At 51.5% G+C, this 25,812-nt stretch overlaps 1 protein-coding gene across 2 annotated transcripts; it reads right to left on the reverse strand.

Moving 5' to 3' along the window:
- ANPEP (alanyl aminopeptidase, membrane) lies at positions 1-25,401 on the reverse strand. 2 transcript variants are annotated; one of them, XM_084772383.1, is made up of 21 exons: positions 25,256-25,401; positions 18,761-19,718; positions 18,192-18,334; positions 17,976-18,112; positions 16,738-16,864; positions 16,498-16,652; positions 16,232-16,345; positions 15,987-16,130; positions 15,789-15,854; positions 15,617-15,682; positions 13,708-13,883; positions 13,504-13,586; positions 12,774-12,907; positions 12,631-12,686; positions 10,941-11,088; positions 6,165-6,256; positions 5,501-5,611; positions 5,195-5,362; positions 4,298-4,438; positions 3,656-3,737; positions 1-545 (listed from the first exon to the last, which is right to left on the reverse strand). In XM_084772383.1, the coding sequence occupies exons 2-21, from the start codon at positions 19,357-19,359 to the stop codon at positions 393-395; spliced, it is 2,895 nt and encodes a 964-aa protein (XP_084628509.1). In that variant the 5' UTR covers positions 19,360-19,718; positions 25,256-25,401; the 3' UTR covers positions 1-392. The 2 variants fall into 2 exon arrangements, with proteins under 2 accessions (XP_084628509.1, XP_084628508.1); XM_084772382.1 differs by having other exon boundaries at positions 13,708-13,879; positions 15,613-15,682.
- Between the last annotated feature and the right edge of the window lie 411 nt (positions 25,402-25,812).

The following is a 25,812-nucleotide window of genomic DNA, read 5'->3' on the forward strand; positions in this document are numbered from 1 at the left end:
TCATTTTAGAAATTCTTTATTTACATTTTCTCTTATAAAATATATAGATCTTGTGCCCTGTTGATTCTTTGGTTCTGGGACATGTGGGGGAGTAGTAAAGTGTGCGGGGAGACTCTATTCAGGTTGCCCTTTGTCCAGTTAAACTGGCCTCAGAGCTGGGCTTCCCTGAGATCAGCCCCGGAGGCCTGAGCCTGGGGCAGAGTTGGCATGAGAGGCAAGGTCTAGGGGGCTCCTGGTAGCTGACATTAGGAGCTAGGCAGGCCCCATAGGCTGGAGACTTCATCCTTGAGGGTAGGATGCTGGTGTCTGGAGCTCTGAGGACAGAGACCCTCACAGGCTGCTGAGATGGTCATAGGTGTCCCACGGGGCCCGGTGGCTCGCAGGAGCAGGGATTACTGGCTGTTTTCTTCAAACCACTGGAGAACCACATCTTTGTTCTCTTTCACCCACTTGATGTTGGCTTTCGTCGTCTCCAGAGCTTGCTCCAGAGCCCGAGTGCCCGAGCCAAAGCCTGTCGCACTGTTCTCCGCCTTGAACTGCTCCAGCTGTCAGGAAAACAAAGTGGCACATCTGGGCTGGTGCTCAATTTCAGTCCTGAGGAGAAGGGTGTCTCCCAGCCCTCCACTTCTCACCCCACTAACAGGCCCTTGAGGATGGGGGGCCATATCTTGTTCCCTGGATAAGGGGCTCCACTCTCCACCGCTCCTTGGGGCTAAGTGGCTCACCTACCCTGAAGTTGTGAAACCACAGCCCCAGGTGGGCTCTGCTCAGAGGGTATTGGGCTTCGTTGTGCAATATTTCAGGGAGGTAGCCCTGAGTTTCACCTGAAGTACCTCAGCCCAGGAATGAGCAAATACAACAGGTGCCATGTGTGAGCAACAACTATGGAAAAATTTGAACCTCAGATGATCTAGTTGCATCAGTGCATAAATGGCTTTTTAAAAAGGAACTACTTAGCCGGGTGGTGGTGGCGCACGCCTTTAATCCCAGCACTTGGGAGGCAGAGGCAGGCGAATCGCTGTGAGTTCGAGGCCAGCCTGGTCTACAAAGGGAGTCTAAGTCAGCCAAGGCTACACAGAGAAACCTTGTCTTGAAAAACCAAAAAAAAAAAAAAAAAAAAAAAAAAGGAACTACTTTTTGGGTGCTACTGGGAAGGGGGTGGAGTGGCTGCTAAGCATGCTGGGGCCCCAGGTTTCCAACCTCAATACCTCAAAACAATAAAGTGGCATGAAGAGTGACATAATTTTGTGCACACAAAATCCTAGGAAACCAGTGCGAGAACTGGCAGAACGCAGGCTGAGTTCCAGTTCAGTGACAGAGTCTGCCCAGCATGTGGGGAGCTCTCTCATCCGCCCCCAGCACCAGAAAAACAAAAGGAAACTTGTGAGGATTAATGAGTCAGCAAGATTTCATAATATAGGGTGCTAGAGAGATGGCTCAGTGGTTAAGAACACTGCCTGCTCTTCCAAAGGACCTGGGTTCAATTCCCAGCACCCACATGGCAGCTCACAACTGTCTGTAACTCCAAGATCTGATACCTGCATACCAATGCACATAAATTAAAATTAAATTTTAAAAATTTCATAATATAGAACCACTACAAACATCAGCTGTACTCCTAGGAACAGCAATGGAAACCTGAGAAGTGACAGAATTTTCACTTATAACAGCATCAAAAAATTAAGCCAGGTATGGTGGTGCAAGCATTTGATCTCAGCACTTGGGAGGCAGCAGCACGAGGAAGGTGATGAGTTCGAACCCAGCCTGGTCTACATAGTGAGTTGCAGGCTGGCAGAGCTACATAGTGAGACCATGTCTCAAAAACCAAAATAATTAAATAAAGTGGGTAAAGGGGTAGAACTAGGAGGCTGGGTGCTTGCTATCACGTCAAGGTCCTGGGTTGAATCCCCAGCACTGCTAAAAAACAATTTTTAAATAAATGTCTACAATAAAACTCTTTAGGGCTGGAGAGATGGCTCAGCGGTTAAGAGCACTGTCTGCTCTTCCAGAGGTCCTGAGTTCAATTCCCAGCAACCACATGGTGGCTTGTAACCATTTATAATGAGATCTGGTGCTCTCTTCTGGTGTGCAGGCAAACATGTAGGCATAACATTGTATATATAATAAATAAATAAATCTTTTTAAAAAACTCTTTAAAACACACAGGTATAAAACAAGACACCCATGTATAAGCAAGGAAAAATAACAAATTAACTCAATTTCATAAAAATTAAAAGTCTCTGCAAGGGGTAAAAGCAGAAGCAGGAAGACCATTTGTTCAAGGCCAACCTGGGCTAAATATAGTAAAACCATCTTGCCTAAATATAAAAACTTGTATGTCAAAGGTGAAAAGATAATCCACGGGGCTAGAGAGATGGCTCAGAGGTTAAGAGCACTGACTGTTATTCCGGAGGTCCTGAGTTCAATTCCCAGCAACCACATGGTGGCTCACAACCATCTATAATGTGATCTGATGCCCTCTTCTGGCCTGCAGGTGTACATGCAGGTATAGCACTGCATACATAATAAATAAATAAATAAATAAATAAATAAATCTTTAAAAAAAGAAAGAAAGAAAAGATAGCCCACAGAATGGGAGAAAATGTTTGCAAATCATGTATCTGTTTCAACATACACACACACACACACACACACACACACACACCACCCCTCCTTACAACACAGCAATAAGAAGGCAGCAAGCCTAACTTAAAACCAGGCAAAAGGCATGAATAGAAGTTATTCCAGAGATATGCAATTGGCCAGGAAGCTCCAGGCATTAGTCATCAAGGCAACGCCCAGGGACTGAGAAGCTGGAAGCAGCATCCTACATCATGGGCAGGAATGTTTGCAACAGTAACTTCTCTCTGGACACATTTTAGCCATTTCTATAAAAAGTTAAACATGGAGCAAACAGACGACCCCACAATATGCCCAGGAGAAATGAAAACATATGTTTGTATAAAGATGGACGCATGACTGTTCTAACAGCCGAAGAAATGGGGACAACGGAAGGGTCCAGGACGTGATGAACAATTAGCAGGATGTGCTGTGGCTGTACCATGGAATACTACCTAGCCGAGCAAAGGAACCACGGGTCCCTTTCAGCCTTAGACGCTAAGTGAGAGAAGGCAGATGTGAACAGGTCACACATTACATAATTCCATTTCAAGGTCACACATCTTATTTTTTTTTTTTTAAAGATTTATTTATTTTATTTATTGCATATGAGTGATTTATCTGCAGAAGAGGGTATCAGATCACGTTATAGATGGTTGTGAGCCACCATGTGGTTGCTGGGAATTGAACTCAGGACCTCTGGAAGAGCAGGCGGCGCTCTTAACCACTAAGCCATCTCTCCAGCCCGGTCACACATCTTATGATTCCGGTTTATTTACTCAGGAGACTAAGAAAGGGAGATTGCTGGAGCCCAAAAGCTCAGGGTCTGTCTAAGCAATCAACCAATGAATAAATATAGTTTTACAATTCAAAGGGCATTTGTTTGTTTGTTTGTTTGTTTTTAATGAAGTCATTAATATCTACAAAGTCTCTCTACTCAATCGTTGCTCCATGAGTGGGAGCCACCACCCTCAGTGGGGTTTGGGGGGAGAGGAATTCAACAGAGCCCAGGGCTGGGAGAGGCCTGGCTACCTACCTGCTGCAGCTCGAATTCCGAGGAGAAGCGACTGGTCACTCCCTGGATGAGTCGGGAAAAGGAGAAAGATCCTCCACCGTAACTGCGAGACACGGGGAAGAAGGAGTGTGAGCCGTGGACCAGGCAGAGACCTAAGGGATGTTCTCTACCGGTGCCAGGAAACTACGGACCCCTACAACCATTCGATGAGGGAGACTTGAGGAGACAAGAACCAGAACCCCAAGACACCCTGTCAGGACAAGCAGGAGGCAAGTCTTGAACACAGATCAGGCTGTGGGTCCCTGACTCCTTGTCCTTGCATGTTTTTCCTCTTTCTTTTTCTTTTCTTTCTTTCTTTCTTTCTTTTTTAAAATTTTTTTTTTATTGTAGGGGCAGGGGGTTTGATTTTTCGAGATAGGATTTCTGTGTAGCCCTGGCTGTCCTGGACTCACTCTGAAGACCAGGCTGGCCCTGAACCCATAGCAATCCTCCTGCCTCTGCCTCCCGACTTCAGGGAATAAAGTCTTGTGCCACCACACCAGGCCCGCGTTTTCTTTCTAAGTGATAAAGTCCTACACAGGGGTGAGGAGGTGTATGGATCACCCCCCACCCCAGCACACCCAGCCCTGGCCTTTGATAGTCCAACACCCGAGTAAGACTCACTCCTCAAAGAGTTTCTTGAAGTTGCTTCGCACGAAGTCCCAAACCAGAGGTTGCCCAAGCTCGTTGCTGGCAATGCTGACGATGGTGGAGGTGGCGTCCTGCTTCCGGATATAGTCAGGATTCAGAGTGTAACTCAAGTACCTGTGGGCAGGAGATGAGGGTAGGGATCACTTGAAGGCTGCAGGCCCATGACGCAGGGTTAGGACCCCGATGCCACACACAATCATTGCCTCTTGCATCGCTCAACATCCTTCTAATGTGTGGAGAGCTGGGTGGCACTTTGGTACTGCCTCCCTTCGGCAGGTGGGAAACTGAGTCACCTACACACGGTCACAGGATCACTAGCCACGCAAACGTGTGATGCCATGGAACTCTCTGGGAACAGCTTTAAAAAGGAAGGGGGTGTTGGGCGTGGCTGTGCACGCCTTTTAATCCCAGCACTCAGGAGACAGAGGCAGGCGGATGGCTGTGAGTTCGAGGCCAGCCTTGTCTACAAAGTGAATCCAGGGCAACCAAGGGTACACAGAGGGACCCTGTGTCGGGGGAAAAAAAGAAAAAAGAAAGAAAGAAAGAACGAAAGAAAAGAAAACAAAAATAAAAAGGAAGGCGGTGCAGCCTTCCCAGCCCTCGCATCAGGTAAAGTGGCCACGCCTTACTTTGCCGGTAAAGGAGACTCAACTACACTGTTTCTCACTTACTCTGATAGAGCTAAGGATATGATTCTTACGGATTTGGGGGTTAGGGTCAATCCCTAGCAGAGCCTACAACAGTTAAGAGGTAGGGATCTGAGCCTGACCCTGCATTCAGGTCTTGGCTTCCAGGGCACAGGGTTGTGGGGCAGGGAGAAGGAGGAGCAAGGAGGCGTGGCTGAGTCTGTGGGTGGGGCCAGGTCCTCACCTGTTTAGAATCCACACCTCTCTGCTACAGGCCAAGGCTGATCTGAGTTTGTCTGCCTCATTTACCAAAGTGGCTTTCTGGAACTGTTCCCAGGCAAACTGCCACTCTTCCTCGCCGCCGAAAGCAATGGCGTTGCAGTAGACAGTAGACCGAAGGTTGGGGTGGATCCTGGGGTAAGTGGGGTACCGGAGTCAGGAGTGGAGCAGCAGTGGGGAGTGAGGAGTGAGGCCAATGACTGGCCTGAGGCTCTAGTTAGTCCAAGGGGCAGATAAGGGCACCCAGGGGAGGCACAGGGGACACACTCACGTGTTATTATTAGGGTTGTTCATCCAGTGACGATAAAACGCAGAAACCAGGTCCCTACACTCTTGGAGACCACTGGAACAGGCCGTGCTGATGGCATTAATTTCATTGTACCTGTCCCAGGAGTGACATGTGGTTAACACACCCCGCCCAGACACCCACCAAGAGTGCCCTCTCAACACACAGACAGAAGTCTAACTAAGGCCCTGGGGTCCACCTGAGCCTTTGGGGCTTTTCTTACTTCCGGACTTTGGCCTGCACTTTCTTGGTTCCCACAGCAGCCTTGGGCTTTCAGTTTGAGTCTTTGTTACTAGAATCAGGGCTAGGGGTGTAGTTCAGTTTGTAGATGTTTGTAAGTGTTCAGAAAGCCCTGGGTTTGATTCCGGCCCCAGTGATACATACCTGTAATTCTACTGCTTGAGAGGCTGAGGCAGGAGGATCAAACGTTTCAGGGCAGCCTGGGCTACATAAGACCCAGTGACAAAGAGAAGCCCAAAGCACCCACAGGCCAAATAAAAACTCAAAACTGGGTCCCCTGCTTCTAGATGGCGTCTCTCCCTGGCTGGCGGCCAGACATGGAAGGTTCCAGAGGAGAACACTGCCAGGTGTTCTCAGCCCTTAGGTCATGTGGGAACCTCCAAAGCCACAAATGTTCCATCACACTTACTGTTCCATCAGTGTTGGTGGGCGATCGGCCCAGTTGTTGGTTAAAGTTTTGAAATGATTGAAGAGGGGCAAGACTTGCTTCCTCAGGTACCTCTGGGGAAAGAAAGTAGGAGTCGTGTCAAGGACCCTGGTCTGGTAGCCTTTAAAGACATGAGTGGGGACTGCTGGGAGAGGTCAAGATGCACCTGAGGCTAGCACCTCAAGTCTAGGTTTCAGAAGACTGAGTGGACATTCTTTCTCTTCAAAGTCAGTGTCAGTCTTAACCCTCTTTGTCCACCCAGCATTGTTTCTGACTGCTAACACCAAGTCTCCCTCCATGATATTATTGGGAGAAATTTAGGAAACATAGGTGAGCAAACACAGAAGATGGGCCCAAACTGATTTTCAAACAAGTTATCTCCTTTTTATCCTGTTTGGTTTTGTTTGTTTTGGTTTGGTTTGGTTTTTTTGTCTTGTGTTTTTGTTTTGTGTTTTTGTTTTTGTTTTTGTTTTTCAAGACAGGGTGTCCCTGTGTATCTTTGGCTGTCCTGGACTCACTTTTAGACCAGGCTGGCCTCAAACTCACAGCAATCCACCCCCCTCTGCCTCCCAATTAAAGCTTGCATCACCACGCCCAGCTTCTTTTTTTTTTTTCCCTAAGATTTACTCATTTAGTATGTATACAATGCTCTGTCTGCATGTACACCTGTAGGCCAGAAGAGGGCATTAGATCACATTATAGATGGTTGTGAGCCACCATATCGTTGCTGGGAATTGAACTCAGGACCTCTGGGAAAGCAGATAGTGCTCTTAACCTCTGAGCCATCTCTTTAGTCACCCTCCCCTTTTAAAGAGTTATTTATTTATTATTTATACAGCATTCTGCCTGCATGTGAGTCAGCATGCCAGAAGAGGGCATCAGATCTAATTATAGATGGTTGTGAGCCACCATGTGGGTGCTGGGAATTGAACTCAGGACCTTTGGAAGAGCAGGCAGTGCTCTTAACCTCTGAGCCATCTCTCCAGCTCTCTCTTCTTATTCTTGCATTCCTTTCTTAGCTTGTGTCTAAATCTTTGTGGTGTTCTTTTTCACCTAATCTCATGTCAGCCCCATACTGTTATTAATTTTTTTTCTAATTCTAATTTGATGTGGCAGACTGACTTTTGTGTCAAACTGAAGCTTCTATCCAATGGTAAAAGGACCTCTCCCCTCCCACAAGGACATCTTCCAGGGTAGTGGTGGCTGGGATGCCAACACAGGGCAACTGGGAAGTGAGAGGGGAGCTAGACCAGCCTGGCAGGGATGAAGAATTCGCCACCAAGCCTCTGCAGAAAAGAACATGCTAGCCAGACACCTGCAATCCCAGCACTCTGGAGGCAGAGGCAGGCAGATCTCTGAGGTTAAGGCCAGCCTGGTCTATAGAGCAAGTTCTAGGATATCCAGGGCTACACAGAGAAAGCCTGTCCCCTGAAAACCAGAAAGAAGGAAGGAAGGAAGGAAGGAAGGAAGGAAGGAAGGAAGGAAGGAAAGGACTTGCTGTGGGAAGATTCAAACTGAAAGGGCATAGGGTAAAGAGGCTGGGGCTGTGAGGCGAGGCTGGAATCCAAGTCTGTAAGTCAGAGTCCAGCCTGGGTTCTGTGTCCAGTGGCAGCTGGCTGTCATTCACAGGAAGTGCTAGCCCAGAGAGGCTGGGGGTGCTGGGCACTACACACCGTGAGAAGGAGGACAGAGATGAGGGTTTCCATCAGTTCCCACTCTGACATCCTCAAGAGAGGGCACTGACATCCTCATTACACACAGAGGCCCCATGCCAGAGACAACAGATGATCTTGAGAGAACAAGGGCCTATGAATAGTCACTTGATTTTCCTTTCTTTTCTTTTCTCTTTCCTTCCTTTCCTTTTCATAGTTTTGGAGTTTTTTGTTTGTTTGTTTGTTTTGTTTTGTTTTGTTTTGTTTTTCCGAGACAAGGTTTCTCTGTGTAGCCTTGGCTGTCCTGGATGAGCTTTGTAGACCAGGCTGGCCTCGAACTCACAGAGATCACATACCTCTGCCTCCCGAATGCTGGGATTAAAGGCGTGCACCACCATGCCAGCTCTTTTCATATTTCTTAAAGCTTCCATTCTTTGAAATTTTGATACAAGTATATAACTAAGTTTAGTCCTTTTTCTTGATTTTTGTGCTAGAGACCAGGTTGAAGCCTTTGCACATACTGTGCACATACTCTCTCACTAAGCCACATCTCAGCCTCCCAGCCTTTAATTTTTGAGAGCCTCCAGTGAAGAATTATTTGGCCACTAGGTCTCCCCACAGTGAGCTCTACAGGTGACAAACTCCATAGAGCTTTTTTTTTTTGTCATCATCATCATCATCATCGTTGTCAAGATGTGGTCTCACTATGTAGCCCTGGCTAGCCTGAACTCGCTGAGTAGACCAGCCTGAACTGACCTTCCTACCTCTACCTCCTGAATTCTGGGGTTAAAGGTGTGCCCCACTACAGCCTTTTGTGGGCCTTTGTAGTCTGTTCTGTTGTGTTCCAATTCTGGTATGGCTTCGGATCACTGTCTATTGCCTCACTCTCAAATCCAAAAAGGCCTCTCAGCTTCCAATTTGACAGGAGACCAAAACAAACAGAAACTTCAGAGGAAGCAAGTCAGCAGAGGAAAAAAGAAGACTTCACAAGCCATGTAATAACTACCCTCCAAGAGAGACTAGAGGACACTACAGGAGGGAAGAATAGAAACAGCCTGCAGCTGAGGGGCAGACACTGAGGGGATTGTCCCTAGGGGACAGTGAAGAGTCACAAAGCCAGGCCAAAGCAAGTGAAAGAAGTGAAATTACTCAGATTTCCAGAAAGACATGAAGTGGACACCAGACAGAAAAGAGGCTCAGAGAGACAGCAAAAATAGCTCTGAGATAGCACATCTATCCAAGCCGAAAAGACCCAGATTGTTCTGCCAGGGCTGCTACAAGAGCCCAGAAGTTTCCAGGAAGGAAAACTGGTCACATCCCAAGAACTGGAAATGACAAAATCTCTGGGCAATCTCAACAGCAACTGAAGAAGCCTGATGTCAACAGATCAAGACCTGAAATATCCTGAGGAATGAGTTCCAGTCTAGAAACTTCCAAACCCAACTGAATTCTCAGTCCAGTGGGAAAGCAGATGGTTGGCCTGAGAAAACCTGCCATCACAAAACTTTGCTGAAAACTCTCAGAACCCATACTTCCTAAGAGAAAATAGAGAAGGGAGGCATGGGATTGATTGAGGACACAGAGTGCCGCTCAGACGGGAGAGCAGGAACTTGTGCATGGGTCTGAGCGACAGTCTTGAAGACTCCGGGAAAAACATGAACTCTCCTAGGGGTGCAGTCCACTAAGCCAGGGCTGCAGTTGGCCCCAAAGGGAGTCCTGACACCAGGTGTACGCTGACTGCTGCTCTGACTAAGTGTTGTGATTGAGCTGCTGTACCAGCTTGAAAGGATCCTGGGCAAGCATGAAAAAGTTAAAAGGCTGCTCACCAAAATATGCATTTTCTACCGTAGGGTGACAGTGGAATTTGGTTTTTTTTTGTTTTTTTTTTCAAGACAGGGTTTCTCTGGGTAGCCTTGACTGTCCTGGACTTACTTTATAGGCCAGGCTGGCCTCAAACTCACAAAGATCCACCAGCCTCTGCCTCCAGAGCACTGGGATTAAAGGTGTGCGCCACCACCGCCCGGTGATAATGAAACTTAAAAAAAATTTTTTTTAAGGATTCCAAGCCAACCTACAAAGACTATCTAAAAAATAAGCCACTAAAACAATAAAAAGAAATTACAACAACAACAACAAAAACCAACCAAAAACTGGGCTAGGGAGATGGTTCCCCCACCCCCCACACAAAGTCAAGGGCATCAGCAGAACCTGCAATCCCAGTGCAGGGAGCTGGTGACAGGGGATTCCTGGGGTTTCCTGACTAGTGTAGCTGAAATGGTAGGCTCAAGGGTCAGTGAGCTCAAAAAATAAGGTGGAGAGGGCTAAAGCGCCTGCTGCTCAAGCATGAAGAAGAATTCACTTCAAATTTCCAAAATCCATACAGCGCTGTAAGCACGCGCGCGCGCACGCACGCACACACACACACACACAGCCCAAATCACAAGAACAACAGTCTCTTATGTAGTCTACAGAGCTATAAACATCCCATCAAATGGACATTGCAGTATAACTCAGCCAATCCCAGCTGTCAGACACGTAAGCATGTCTCTGTTTTCTTTTGTCTGCTGTTTGCTGTTTTATGAAGGATGCAGTGAACATCCATGCCGTGGGCGTGGCTTCATCCTGAGCCAGCTCCTACATCTTTGGTCTCTCCCATGGGAGCGTCACATTTCTAGGTCACGCTGGAAACGTGTCAAAGCCTGTAAGACCAGTGCTGTACTGGCAGCGGGGGTGGCGGGGCTGGGGGTGGGGAGGCTGTCCTGGCCAGGCCCACACACACCCCAGCAGAGACCAGTGCTGCTGGGAACAGCTGCTTAAGGCACATGGCTGGCAGGCCTTTAGTCTTCCAGTTCAGTGTCCTCTCTGGGCCCCCCCGAAGCATGTTTCTTCCTCCCATGTTTCTGATGGGCAGACTTTGCTAGAAATCTTGTCTTCTTCTTTTTTGGGGGGTGGGGAGGTGGGGAGAGGTACCCACTTTCCTAACCTTCTCTATGCCCTCTCCTTTTAGAACCTTCTTACTCTGTCACCCTCCCCATGCCCTGGAAGGGCTTAGCCAGGGAGTGCACCTATTAACTAACAGCCTAGTTGGGATGTCAGCGACTCATACCTTCATGGGGCCATAGACTTCAGAGCGGTCGAACATGAGCTTGAAGTAGTTCAGGCTGCTCAGGGCAGCCTGCCAGGGCAAGTATTCCTTTTCATTGACCAGGAAGAGGGTGTTGTTCAGCGCCAGAGTGATGGGTATCTTTTTAGCACTGGGAACAAACAGGAGGGCCCAGATCAGCACCCATCCAACCCAAGCCCAGGCTCTTAAGGACATACCTACACTTGGGTCTCCTGACCTCATCATATTCTCTATGGGGTGCTCTGTCAATGGGGGGGGGGGGTGTCCACCTCAGTCTTCTGCCAGTCATGATCTCCTGCCTAGTATCCTCATTTTATCTCGTTTTTACTAGGATAATTTTGTTTTCTTTTTTAGACAGGGTTTCTCTATGTAGCCCTGGCTGTCCTGGAGCTCGTTATGCAGACCAGGCTGACCTCGAACTCACAGAAATCTGCCTACCTTCCAAATGCTGGGACTAAAGGCGTGCGCCATCACACATGGTGAAGATGTATACTGACTTCCCCAAAGTGACACAACTCAAGGGGACCCAGCTCAGAGCTCCACACTCAACTCTGCTGAACTTTTCTTGTTGTTTTTTTTTTTGTGTGTGTGTGTGTGTGTGTGTACATTACACGTGTATATGTATGTGTGAGAGAGCGTGTTTGTACATGTGTACTTACCTGTTCCTGTGAATGTGCGCATGTGTGCCTGCAGGTATGTGTAAACGTATTTATGAATGTGGAGGTCAGAGGCTAACAACGTTGGGTGGGTACCTTCCTCAATTGCTCTCCATGTTACTTTTTGAGACCTGGGTCTCTCTCTCTCTTCTCTCTCTCTCTCTCTCTCTCTCTCTCTCTCTCTCTCTCTCTCTCTGCTTTTTGAGATAGAGTTTCTCTGTGTAGCCCTGGACTCACTTTCTAGACCAGGCTGGCCTCTCAAACTCACAGATATCCACCTGCCTCTACCTGCCCGAGGGCTGGGATTGCAGATGTTGCACCACTGTGCTCGGCTGAGACGTGGGTCTCTTACTGAACCTGGAACTCACTGAGTCCATATGGCTGCCTGGCCAACGAGCTCAGGAATCTGCCTCCCTCGGCGAGTGTCAGGGCTACAGAACACAGCTACACCAAACTTTATGGGCTTCTGGGAATCTAAACTCAGCTGTTCTCGTGCTATGCAACAAGCGCTTTACCGAGTCCTCTCTCCAGGCCCTTCCACTGAGCTCTTCTCACTGACCCTTCCTCCATCTTCTGGCTCAGGCCGTTTGAGGGGAATGTCCCTCATGTCAAAGATCTCAGCACCTCGCCATGAACACCACAAACGTGCTATTCTAAGCTGTGGAACAGGTATTTGTTAGGCCTCACTGTGCCCAAGTCCCTTCTTTTCTGTCTTCTCAACTCAGTTTTTTGTTTTGTTTTGTTTTTATTTAAGCACCAAGCATGGGCCTGGTGTGCACACAGCACTCAGGAAAGCCGGGGCTGTGGGTTAGGGTGTGAGTGGGCACTGGAGTGGGACAGGTCTGTGTGTGGCTTCTGTGAGACGTGGAGTAAGGTGTCTTTATCTGTGAAATGCTCATGTGGGGACCCGGAAGGCTGCTCTGGGAGGCCGTGGTGGGCCTGGAGGACAGCAGGGGCGGGGGGGGGGGGACATAGGTCCCAGGCTTCCGTGCTTAGGCAGGAGGACACTCACTCACCTGGCCAGGTTGAAGGAGTCATGGATAATCTGTGCGCGGTTGAGGACAGGGATAACCTAGAAAGGAAGACAGCGTGACTTTGGGCTTATAGTAGGGGGCAGATGCCTGACATACCATGGGGGACAGGAAAGGGGGGTACCCACACTAAGGTTTGCTTGCAGCTGGTTCTGAATCTTCCTCCAATTGCCCTCATCATAGTTCACTTGGTAGTAGCCAGTTACACCGAGGTTCAGCAGGACCCACTCATTTGCAGATGTCTTGAACGAGTCATTCTGCCCTGTGGAGCAGGGCAGAGGGCAGTGTTGGGTGAAATGTGCTCAAGAGGCCATGGGGGGAACCCTGAGCTTTTTTTTTCAGCATCCATCTTGCCATGCCAACTCCCACAGGTACCCTTTCTGGGCCTCTGCATGGAACTGATCCCTCCTTCCTGCCTCACCATCCCAGCCACCCCAGCCAGACTCTGCAGTTGACTGTTAAGAGGGTCCCTGGATGCTTCTAACTGCCTTCCTTCTCCTGCTTGTGAGTGACTTGGCCTTCGCCTTCAATTCTCCGGTGTGTGGTCACATAAAGGCAGCTCCTTGGACCTGCCAAGCACTGCCCTAAGCATTTTACAGGAATTTCCCCCCTGTAATATTCTCACACAACTCAATGGAGCAGTGACCGCTCATCTGATTGCAGACGAAATGAAGAGCAGAGAGGAACGGTAACCCCACCCGAGCCACACAGAAGCAAGGGGGACATTGGACACAAGCTCTGTTTGTTGAGTGAAATAATGAAGGGATGCTTTCCTTAGCTGTCCCATCCCTTCCCCCACCCCCACCAGAACATGGGCACAGGAGGCAGCAGGTGATTGATACAAGGAGGCTAGATTACCTTTCTGGATCTCCAGCCAGTAGTGGTTCTCCTGCGATTGCACTCCATGCTTCAGAAATGAGATCGGCACGATCCAGACATAACTGCAGTGAGAGAGCCAGGGACCCCGAGTGATGACGGGCACAACGATACCAAGTGTCACTGTGCTCCCAACCCTTCCCTTGTGTCCCTGGAGCCCAAGCCTTGGTGGACCCATCTGCTCACTTAAACTCTGAGGGGCGGGTAACGCTGGACTCCGAGTCAAGGAGAAAGTGCTCCTGGGTGATTTCTCCTGTTACAGTGTTCACTGTGATGACTGGAAAGCCCATCTGTAGAATCCAGCGGTCCATGATGGTGCGTACCGGGGCTGGGAGACTGACAGCCCTCTGAGAGTCCACTGCCTGTTCAAGGGACACAGTGTGGCTGTCAAACACCATCCTCTCGTGCACACCATGCAGGCAGCCTCTGCAGATTCTGGCCAGCCTAGGCTTGTGGTGCCAGCTATGCAGGGCAGTGGGACAGAGGACCCCAACCAGCTCTGCCTCTCCTTGTCAGCCTAGTGCTGGTGATCTGGAGACGCTCTCAGCCTCTAGCTAATTCCACACTGATGGCACACCTGTATGTGCCCCCAAGAGAGACCGTGCCCAGAGCACCTTCTGAACATTTAGAGAGGAGACACAGCAGTGCAGGAGCAAGGAACAGGGCTGTTGGGGTGTGGAGGAAAAGTACTTCAACAGGAGGGCTGGGGAATGTCACAGCCCTTGGAACTCTTTTCTTGGGTCTTTTTCAAATGCATGGGCAATGCGTTTGTAATCACAGCAAAAAAGCAAATGACCCTGAAAACTAGGCAGAAGAGAGGCTGTCAGAAGGCAAAGCTGGGGAGGAGGGGTGGGGGGAAGTGTCTGGGGCCATAGGAGACAGGGAAGGGAAGGGGGTGGGTAGGGAGGGACACAGGACCACACACGACTAACTGGAACCTGCCCAGCTATAACTCTGAGACAGAGCCTCCCCAGTGAGATGGCCTTGAGGCCCAGAAGGACACAACACAGCAGGCAGGGGAGTGGCTGGACAGAAATACAGAGCCCTAGGGCTCTGAGTGGGGGACACTGATGGAGGAGAGGGGGGTGGGGCAGAGGAAGGGTAGGCAAAGTCTGCAGCCTGGGAGGCACGGAGGGGGCGGAAACAAAGTGATAGGGGTTCATGGGGAGTGTGGACTCTAGCCCTAAGGAAAGGCAGGAAGGAGAGGGGCCTCTGGAGGAGGCAGAAGAGCTTAGAAGCTAGGGGGTGGAATGTGAGGCAGAGATGGGGAGCAGGGGTCAGAGTTTGCATCCAACATGCTAGTGTGTGCAAGGATGTGCCAGGTAGGGAGGGCCACAGGCCACAGGGCAGCTAGGAGTGCTGAGTCAATTAAACAGCTGGTTCCAAAGTTCTGGCAAAGGAAAGAGGAAAAGGAGGAGGAGGAGGAGGAGGAAGAAGAGGGGGAGGAGGGGGAAGAAGGGGGATAGAGGTAGTAGTTAGGGTGTAGGAGCCCTGAGTTCACATTCTCAGGGCTAAGAGAATCACAAGACCCATCATGGTGCAGTGAAGCAAGAACCTCAAGTGGGCCGGCTCTGGTGGTACAGACTGGTAGCCTATGCTGAAGAGGCAGAGACAGGCAGATCTCTGAGTTCAAGGCCAGCCTGGTCCACAGAACAAATTTCAGGACAGTCAGGGCTACATAGAAAAACCCTGTCTCAATTGGGTGTGGTGGCGCACGCCTTTAATCCCAGCACTCGGGAGGCAGAGTCAGGCGGATTGCTGTGAGTTTGAGGCCAGCCTGGTCTACAAAGCGAGTTCAGGACAGCCAGGGCTACACAGAGAGACCCTGTCTTGAAAAACCAAAAAAGAAGGAGGAGGAGGAGGAGGAGGAAGAGGAGGAGGAAGAAAGAAAAGGAAGAAGAAGAAGAAGAAGAAGAAGAAGAAGAAGAAGAAGAAGAAGAAGAAGAAGAAAGAAGACAATTTATAGACAAGCCACCGAGGCTCCCAACTGCTTGCCCAGACTAGTAAACAGAGCAGCTGGGCACAGTCTCACACTTGCTGTCCCCAGGAACTTTGGGCCTTAGGACCTTAATGGAGAAGAAGGCTTGTTACCCACCTTCTGCAGGTGATCCCACAGGTCCAGATAAATGGTGTTCGAGTACTGGAAGGTGTGGAGATAAGACTGTGGGAGAACACACCTTGGTCAGGCCTGGGTGGTACTCAGAGCTGTGGAGGGCTGCGCTGGGGGACAGCCACCATGCAGAAGTCCCGCCTGGAGCTGTACTCACCGAAAGGCCCTTCTTGAACAGTTCCTCTGTCAGGAAGCTGGACAGCATCCTAATGACTGAGGCTCCCTGGGGTAAGGTGAGAGAGAGAGCGAGAGAGCTCAGCAAGCCGAGCTGGCTGCCAGGACCCAGCAACCCCAGAGCGCGGGGCTCCCCGAGGGATACATGCCTCCCCACACCCCGTGACTCTCCGGGAGGCACCTTGCTGTAGGTGATACTGTCAAACAGCTCCATGATCTGGGCCGGTGTTTTGATCTCGTCAGCAGGGCTGGACAACGGGTGGGAGGAGGCGAGTGCATCCACAGCCATGACACGGTACACTTCGTTCTGCACTATGAGGTCTTTCTGCAGGGGACCCCAAACGCCAGTCAGGAGGCTGGCCCAGGAGGGATGTCACAGGCACTCCACTTCTCCGCCTTGGCCCTGTTCCCAGCATGGTGGCTCACCAGATTCCAGGTGGGCTCTGCGTTGTCAGCACCCAGATATTCCACGTAGGAGGCAAAGCCTTCATTTAGCCACAGGTCATTCCACCAATCCAATGTCACCAAGTTACCGAACCACTGCAGGGGACACAGAGGAGCCTTTGAGCCTCACAGGCCTTGCCATCACTAATAGCACCTCACCACGTGCTGGCCGTCTACTAGGCACAGGCCACGTGAGGACTCGACACCCCAAGGCCTCTGTTCCTTCTTGGTCCTCCCACAGATACTACCTGATGGGCCAGCTCATGAGCAATCACGGTGACCACCCGCTCTTTGTTGCCAATGGAGGAAGACTGAGGGTCAAAGACTAGAGAGCTCTCACGGTAGGTCACCAGCCCCCAGTTCTCCATGGCTCCAGCGTTGAAGTCAGGCAGGCCGATCTGGTCTGTGGAGGGGAGGCAGGGGTCAGTGGGAGGGCCTGGATGGGCATCCTAGCATGACCTCCCCATGAAGGCCCTATGGTCACTCACCGGACTTTGCTAGAGGGTAGGACGTATTATAATGTTGGGCAAAGAAGGTTAGGATGGGGCCTGTCACACTCAGTGCGTAAGCACCATGGCCCTGGTCAATGGCACTGGGCCGAGCCCAGATTCGAATCTGCAGAATGAGAGGGAAAAGGTCAGGTCTAGGGTCCTCTGGGATCCCAAGGAGAATGGGTAGAGTCCCAGGGTCCAATGAGCTAGAGGTCCCTGATGAATCAGGATGGGGACTAACTAGATTAGTCCAAGAAAACCAAGCATGGTATTGCATGCCTACAAATTCAGCATTTAGGAGGCTGAAGCAGGAAAGTCACAAGTTCAAGACCAGCCTGGGCACCATAGCAGACCCTGTCTCAATATTTAAAACAGAAGGGTGGAGAGATGGCTCAGCTGGCTAATTTTATGTCAACTTGACAAGGCTAGAGAAACCTGAAAGATGGAACCTCAATTGAGGAAATGCTTCCAGAAGATCGGGCTATAGGCAGGACTGCAGACCGTTGTGGGTGGGGCCACCCCTGGACTGGTGGTCCTGGGCTCTATAAGAAAGCAGGCTGAACAAGCCATGGAGAGCAAGCCAGTAAGCAGCACCCCTCCATGGCCTCATGGCCTCTGCATCAGCTCCTGCCTCCAGGTTCCTGCCCTGCTTGAGTTCCTGTCCTGATGTCCTTCATATGTGGAAGTGGAAGTGAAATAAACCCTTTCCTCCCTGGCTTGCTTTTGGTTTCATCGCACCGATAGTAACCCTAACTATTAGTAAACCAAAGACAGTGGCTAAAGATCTGGGTTCAGTTCTCAGCACCAGAGGATCTGATGCCCTCTTCTGGCCTCCAGGGACACTAGACATGGAAGTCTTACACAGACATACGTGTAGGCAAACCCCAAACACACATAAAACAAATTTGTTTTACATTACAAGCAAGGGGCCAGGCATGGTGGCACACAACTTTAATCTCAGCACTCAGGAGGGAGAGGCAGGCAGATCTCTGTGAGTTCAAGGCCAGCTGGGTCTACAGCCAGGGCTACACAGAGAAACCCTATCTCAACAAAAACAAAAACAAAAAACCCACCAAAAACAAAACAAAATAATAAACAAAAAACAAAGCAACAGCAAACAAACAAACAAACAAACAAAAACAAGATGGACAGCGTAAGGCTCACCAGGCTAATACTGAGAAGCTCCTCCAGCCACAACCAGAGCCGACCCACCACAGACAGGCCCAGTTCCATACCTGGACATTATCGATTGAGACGGATTCCACACTTTTGAACTCGCTCACAATGTAGGCCAGCAGGTATGTGGACATCTTGGGAGTGGGTTGGAACTCAGTGATGGTCCAGGAATTGTCCTCCGGAAAGTCCTGAGTGCCTGGGCATGGGGCATATAAGGGTGTGGGCTTCCTGCTCTGCACTGCAGTCCAGGGCAAACCTAGGCCAGCCAGGCTCACCTTTGGGAGGCATGTTCGACAGAGCTATATAGTTCTTGGGGTAGATGAGTGTGATGTTGAATACGGCTTTCATGGTGGGCTCGTCAAAGCACGGAAAGGATTTCCGGGCATCAGCAGCCTGCATCTGCGTTGTGGCCACCACCCTGTCCAAAGCACTGTGTTAGAGACGGTGCTAGGAACAGAGCTTTAGGGGTACAGAGGATGGCTGTCCCAACCCGCTTACTGCCCTTTATCCAACTCCACACAGCCTCAGGACCCCGGTCAGCAAGCTGCCGTGGGAGACCAAAGATTCCAGTCACCACCTAAGTCCTGGCAGGCTCCGACCATGCCTGTGTGAGCTGAGGGGTCCCAGACAGTTTCCTCTCCCCTGAGAGTCAATATTCCTGTCTGTCCAAGGAACCCTTCCATTCCCAATCGCTGGAGTGGGAAAAGCATTAACCCCAAGGACCGCCTCCCCTTACCGATGAGCAATGGGACTACTGAGGTACCCTTAAGTTTGCAGCCCCTCCCTTTCCATGGCCCTCAGATGCAGCCCTGTGTCAGCCCGCGCCCATGGCCTTGGGACTTACTTCTTGTTGCCACCGTCCATGTACTCACTGCGGTAGAAGCCAGCCAGGTCGTCGGCCAGCTCCCCCTGGAACTCGCTGTCCATCTCGTACTGATTACCTTTGACCAGGGGGGCCTGCAGGTACACCACCAGATACTCAGTGCGCTCTACCAGCTCAGTTCTGTCAATGGCAGGTGCCGGGGGGTCACCCAAGGCACGCAACACCACCCTGTGGTTCTCCTTGAGGGTGTAGTTGAGCTTTTTGCTGTGGATGATGATGACATCCGTGGGCTGGTTGCAGGTAAAGCGAACAGTGCTGGAGCCTTTGAAGATGTACAGGCCCTGAGCGTCGGGGGTGAGGTATGGCCTCAGGGTCACCCGGTAGGAGTCAGGTATGAGAGTCTTAGGCAAGCGGTACTGGTTCCAAGGTTTGCTTTCATCTATAGCAGGGGTGGTGAGCGAGGTGGTAGGCGAGATGCTGCCAGGGAGTGAGTTCTCAGCATTCTTATTCTTCTCCTGAGCATAGACAACCGATAGGGCTATGATGGTGCACACGGCGGCCACACCCAGCAGGATGCCCAATATGCCCAGGGTCTTGGAAATGTAGAAACCCTTGGCCATGATGCCGCTGGGGCAGGGAGCTCGAGTGGCTCAGACCAAGAGGGAAGCAGAACAACGCTGGGCCAGTTTATATCTCCCCGGGGGCGGAGCCCCACTGCCTTTGGATTGGACAAATATTAACCAGGGCTCAGGCGAAGGTCACTAGCTTGGGACAGGGGTCCACTCTGCCCAGGCTTTGGAGAAATCGGAAATTAAAATGAGCAAAGCTGGCCTGAGGGTGCCTGCTGGGAGCAGACAGTGTCTGGTTATAGGCTGCAGGTGACCTGGAAGGTAAGGGGGGGTCGGTCGGGCAGAGCTATGGTCGAAGGGCAGGCTGCAGGCTTGGCACCCAGAAGGCAAGGCAAGTAACACTCATCTACCTGCGAGAAGAAATGGAGAGGACAGAAACGTGAGGACTGAGGCTAAACTCAGGGAAGGACTCACCAGGCGCATGATGTAGGGCAGGCAGAGCAGCGTCCCGGCAGCCATCCAAAGCATACTGGAGCCACCTTTGGGCTGGATTCCCTGATGGATGTCAATGGCCCCCTGGAACATTCTTCACATTCTCTCCCTTCCCCTCCTGACCAACTAACTTCTTTTTTCTCAACTCCCCAAGGAAAACAAAATGAATCCCTTCTCCTCCTCCTCCTCCTCCTCCTCCTCCTCCTCCTCCTCTTCCTCCTCCTTCTTCTTCTTCTTCCTCTTCTGTATATTATAGTAGGTGACTCTACCTTCCAGAAGGCCCCTCTCCCCACCCAGTTTTGCCTAGCAGATTTAAGGGGGAGCACATGAACCATTTTGTGGTAGAAACTTAGAGCCGTGTCCTTCCTTCCCCAGGCACAACACTGGCCTGCTTTCTGTCCTGGGTAAGACATGAACACATTACATACAAACTCCATAAAACATGCCCTGACCACTCTCCCTCACCAGTCCTGCCTCTCAGAATGCCTCGCTGGCTGATGCTCACCCCCACCTCCTCACGGCCTTTAGCAGACCCTGCTGTATTCATATGAATCCCCTGCTTCCACCAGGCCCCCTCAAGCCCACTCATTGCACACCACGCCATTACGTTCCACGGCTTCATAGAACCCAGGCCCCGCCTTCCCAAGGGAGCCTACCCACTTCTCACCCTCACCCCAGGAGCCCCGCCCCACCATGCCCCCTGACACGTGTACACAGTCACAGTCCTTCATCCTTCATCCAGCCCCTCCACCTCGGGGCCTTTGCACAGGCAGTGCAAGCTGCCTGGATAGACCTTCCCTCACTCTTACCTTGATTAGCTTCCAAGTGATACTTCAAGTCTCAGAGAAGCCACCTGCCCTCCCTAACCAGCTGCAGCCCCTGATGGATCAGATTTAGCACCATGCATGTCTTCTTCACATCCCTGTACCTCAGCCTGGCTTTCTACTCTTCAGCGGTAACACAAGCTGTGGGCTTGAGGCTTGTAAGAGTAAGTAAGCTCTTGTCTATTTCTGCCCCCAAGACTTGGCTCTGTGCCTGCACGTGGTAGGCACAGCAGATGCACCTGTTGCATAGATGTCCACTTTTGCCACTGACTGAATGAGTCATCCCAGAAGTCCCTTTTTGAAGTCCCCCAGCCTTTATCTTCACCCTGCCCCTGCCCAAAAGGCATCTTAAGAGAACAACTGGCCCCATCTGAGCCCTCTTCCAGCCCATCTGATCCTCCACAACCTCATCCACCTGCCACCCTGTCCCCTGGCCTTCGGGGAGGTGTGTGGAGTCAACATATGGTGAAGGGATGCAGGTGTGGGTGCCTGCCAGGCCAGCATCTGTGTTGGAGATGTCTGGAACTTCTGATGGTCTGCCTGTGAGGCCAAGGGTGCACAGAACCCTCCGATCTCCCCGACCATTGACAGCCCAGCCCCAGGGCCCGAATCTGGGACCAGGGTAGATACCACTGCAGTGAACAACAGCGGTATCTATCAGGCCTGGGCCGGTGGCCAAGGGGCATTAGTGGGAAACGCAGTGTTGGAAAGGCACATAATGATGCCCCGGCTTACAGTGAGAAGGGTGAAGGCCTTAAAGGGTTTCACATGGGTCCCAGCCTTCCTCCAACAGAACCACCTTGACAGTGCCAGCAGGCTAACACCCTGGGGCTAGGCCCCAACCTCATACCCCTTCACCACATCCCCCAGCTGGGCTGCAGGCCCCGTCCTACCTGAGCAGCAGGCAGACCCACAATTCCATTTGGCTAATCCTCATCTCCAAACAAAGAGCTAGGTTCTGCCTGGCCCTCTCCAGTCTCTTCCTGTTTGCTTTGGACGTGGACCATGGGCCAGCTGGCCAAAATCTGGGCTCCCTCTGCAAAGCAGCCCTGGTGTCTCGATTTGGTACAGCTCCAGGAATGGCACCAAGCCAGGCTAGGGGTGCACGGGTGGCCTCTGAAGCCCCTCACTTTTGGGGGGACTCTAAGAAAGGTTCCTCTCCATAGCCCCTGCCGCGGCGCAGGCACTTCCATGGCCCAGGAGGCAGTGGTGGCTGTGGAGTTCCTGTCATCCCGCCCTAATAGCATGCTCAGCGGGGATATCTTCCCGAGTGCGTGGTGAGATGGCCCTCACTGCCTTCGGAGTGAGACTTCGACTCTAGTCCAGGCCTCAAGCCCATGCCTGAACTTGATCCCTTGCCTGCTTCTTTTTCACATCCAGAGCCAGCTCTCCTCAGTCACTTGGTCACCTCTTATCTCTCTGTCCTTTGTTCCTCTGGTCCGGTTGGCCAGGAACACCTTTCCTCTCTGTGTTTGTTTGTTTATACTTCAAAAGCCCGGCAAAAACATCATAGCCTTGTCATGCCCCTTAATGTCATACTTCTGTGGTCTCCAGTTCAAATCTCTATCGCATCATTTACAAAAAAGGACACGATTGTGTCAGCCTCCACACCACACCCATGCCTGCACGAAACAGGCAGCCAGCCAGTGCTTCGCCTCCACAAAAATGACAGACATTAGAGGACACACAGACCCTTGACTTTGGGGACAGGTCCACCCTCCGCACAGCACTCTCCATCCTGGGCTCTAAGTCTGTGCACAGAAGCCACCTCTGTCATGCTCCCTTGGTCATTTGCTTAATATTTTTTCTCAAAAGCAATTCATGCTGGGAGGTGGCGGCTGCACATGTCTTTAATCCCAGCACTCGGGAGGCAGAGACAGGTGGATCACTGTGAGTTCGAGGCCAGCCTTGTCTGCAAAGTGAGTCCAGGACAGCCAAGGCTACACAGAGGAACCCTGTCTCAAAACAAAACAAAACAAAACAACGCCTCCCCCCCCCCAAAAAGCAATTCATGTCACTCAGCCTGGTGAGCAATAGGGACCCTGAACGTGGTGTGTAATTTACACACACACACACACCACACTCCCCCCATCCCCACTTCATACCTCAGGTGAAAACTGCTCTCAACAGCCTGACACCACCCCACACATTGCTGCTGCTGGAGAAATGAGCGCTTGCTCTACCCTCCTGATCTGAACTCTCAGATCTACGCTTTGGCATAGGTCCTGTCTGCAGGAAGCAAGGCTCCTGCCCTTCCTTTCCCTGCTTCCCCTGTGTGGTTGGGAGCTCTGACCCCACCTGGCAGGTCTCAGCCACCAAAGCCTGTCTAGGATACACACACACACACCACAAATATAAATGTACACTACACACATACCACACACCACACACACAAACATACCATACACACAAACACACACCACACACAAACATATACCACACCACACGCACAAACATACCATACACACAAACACAAGCCACACACAGGCATACCACACACACAGCACACACACACACCCCTCACCAGGCACACACTAGGCAGTTTGGGCCCCATGCCACACCTCAGGCTCATGGATTCCTCTCCAGAGCTCACACCATGAGTTCTGGTATATTCACTGTGACACTAGGCAGGGGGAGTTAAGGGACAGTGTGCAGCCCCTCACGCACTCTGAAGTATCAGTGAATAGGACCAGCGTAAAGCCAGGTCCCAGAGCAGGGCCATCCTGGCTGATGGCCTATTCCCATGTCACAGCTGGATTGGGCTGGGCTGGGCCAGCCCCCAGGGTGCTTCCTCTGGGAGCCCTGGACACTGTCCATTCTGTGGGAACGGCATTCAACCCATGTCGAGTGGGCCTCTCTAGGCTGGGGCAGTGTCTCTGGAAGGCAGGAACAGAGGGGCCTTCTGGGGTGAGCGAAGTGTACTAATTGTACAGCCCCATACTTTCTTGGATGGAAGTGGCTTTAAAGACCGCAAAAAGAGAGGCTGAAGAGATAGCTCAGTGATTAAGAGCTCTGGCGGCTCTTCCAGAAGTTCTGAGCTCAATTCCAGACACCCACATGGCAGCTCACAACGGTCTGTAACTCCAGTTCCAGAGGAGCCAACATTCTCTCACAGACATACATGCAGGCAAAACACTAAGGGGTGGGGGGACTGGAGACCATAAGGACAGATTCCCTTCACTCAGATCGAGACCAGGAATTGGCAATTTTTCTGGAAGTGATACTTGTAATCTGGTGACTACCAGGGCCTGCTCCAAGTCACTGTTCTGTGGAGCACCCTCGCCTTGCCCTCACAGATATAACTAAGGCCACCACGGGGTCCCTCAGGATTGAATTCAGGCTGAGGTGAGAGGCTACCAGCCAGTTAGGATTCTTGGTATGAGGGGCTTCAGGGCAGCAACTCAAGGCTGCCCCCTCCCAGGTTCACAGGGCTACCACGCTTGTGGTGCTAGATTCAAATCATGGGTCTGGAGGAGAGACCCATAGTCAAATCCAGAGGCTGAGGATTGCCTAGAGATAAGCTACACACCTCATTGTTCAGGGATTTCATCTTCCAGAGGTACAGCCCAAGAGCCTGTATCTGGGCCTTTCCCGGGTAGGAACAGCTAGCTCCTTTCCCTTGAGGAATTGTTGCCAGTCCCCCTGCGCCAGAGAAACCCATCTCCATACTGGCCACCCACTCTAACAGAGATGAGAGGCTGTCTGCTCCAAGCTCCACTTTTACAAGTAAACTGGCTGAGTTCCTAAGAGAGTTGTTCACCTGTCACCTAGACCTCAGATCTGTCAGCCACAGGGGTGTCCTGAAATCTCCCAATCGCACACCTCAGAGCAGAGTGGGACTTTAAGTTACCCAAAGCCCTTACTCTCCCAGCCTTGCTGGGGAGGTTACTGGAAAGACCCCCCCCCCCCCCCCGCAGAAAAAAATTCGAGTTGCCTCCGGTGCTGCTCCTAGGAGGGCACCGCAGCAGCAGCAGCCGCCGCCGCCGCCGCAGGATTGGCTGCCTCTAGCCTGGCGCGCATCCAGGAGGGGTGCCTATGCATAGAGTGGGCTGGGCTACCAGGGATCCAGGTAGCAAAACGCATAAAGTCTAGTTCCTGCCTCCTCGAAAACGCTTGGGCCCGGGGCTACTCGCTCTAAGCCTGACTGGGACTGCGGAACAGAAACTTGTGGCTTCGCTCTGTGTCTTCCCTGAGCCAGCGCGCGCCGTCTGTTCCACTCGTGCCCAGACCTCTATGCTCCAGCTATTCTGTATCCTCTTGACCCTGGCTCTGCCCACCATGTGTCCTTCGAGCCCCCCCCCTGCCCCCCCACCTTTCCTGTATCCCTTGACTCTGTCCACCACGCCTCAGCTACCACCCTGTGTCCCCCCCCCCGCCCCCCGCCCCGGCTCCAGCCACCCCCTGTTCTCCAGACCTGACCATCTTCTGTCACCAAGGCCCGGCAGACACCAGGAGACCACAAGCTAGTGGCAACCTCGGCGACTCACTCCAACAACGTCGGTAGCTACCGGCCCTCAGTTTACCCATCCGAGTGCGGGCAGAAGCTGCAGTTGACTCCTTCGCCCCGGATGCTATCTCCACACTTGGTATTCCCAAACGTCCACAGCCCGTGACTGCTGCCCCGCACTTGCCTAGGACAGCGCCTTGCTCCGAGCAGCTCCAGCCTAGCCGCCGCCCTCCTGGGGAAGTTAAGGGGAAGTAACCCGAGCCCACCGCCGCTCCGCCCGGATCACACCCCCCAACCCCGGCTCCGCCCGCGCTCCTCCCCACTTGTCCACAAACAGCCGCACCCCCCTGACAGTGCGGGCCCCTGATCCCCAGCGCTAGACAGAGAGGTCTCGCCCTCACCCACCCACACTTCGCGCCGCTGTTCCAGTCAGTGTCCCGCCCACCACATCTGGGAGACATCTGCAGCTGGAGGGAGGGGCTTCAAGCCTTCTCAGCCCTGGTGGCTTTCCACACAATTTAATCTGATTATTTTTTTTATTATTATTATTATTATTATTATTATTATTATTATTATTATTATTATTATTATTATTATTATTTTGTGGGGGGGGTTGTTTTTTTTCGAAACAGGATTTCTCTGTCCTGGACTCGCTTTGTAAACCAGGTTGGCCTTGAAGTCACAGCGGCCCACCTGCCTCTGCCTCCGGAGTGCTGGGATTAAAGGTGTGTCACCATGCCC

Source organism: Acomys minous, assembly GCF_964271855.1.
Source record: "Acomys minous genome assembly, chromosome: 2".
In the NCBI taxonomy this organism is placed as follows: Eukaryota; Metazoa; Chordata; class Mammalia; order Rodentia; family Muridae; genus Acomys; species Acomys minous.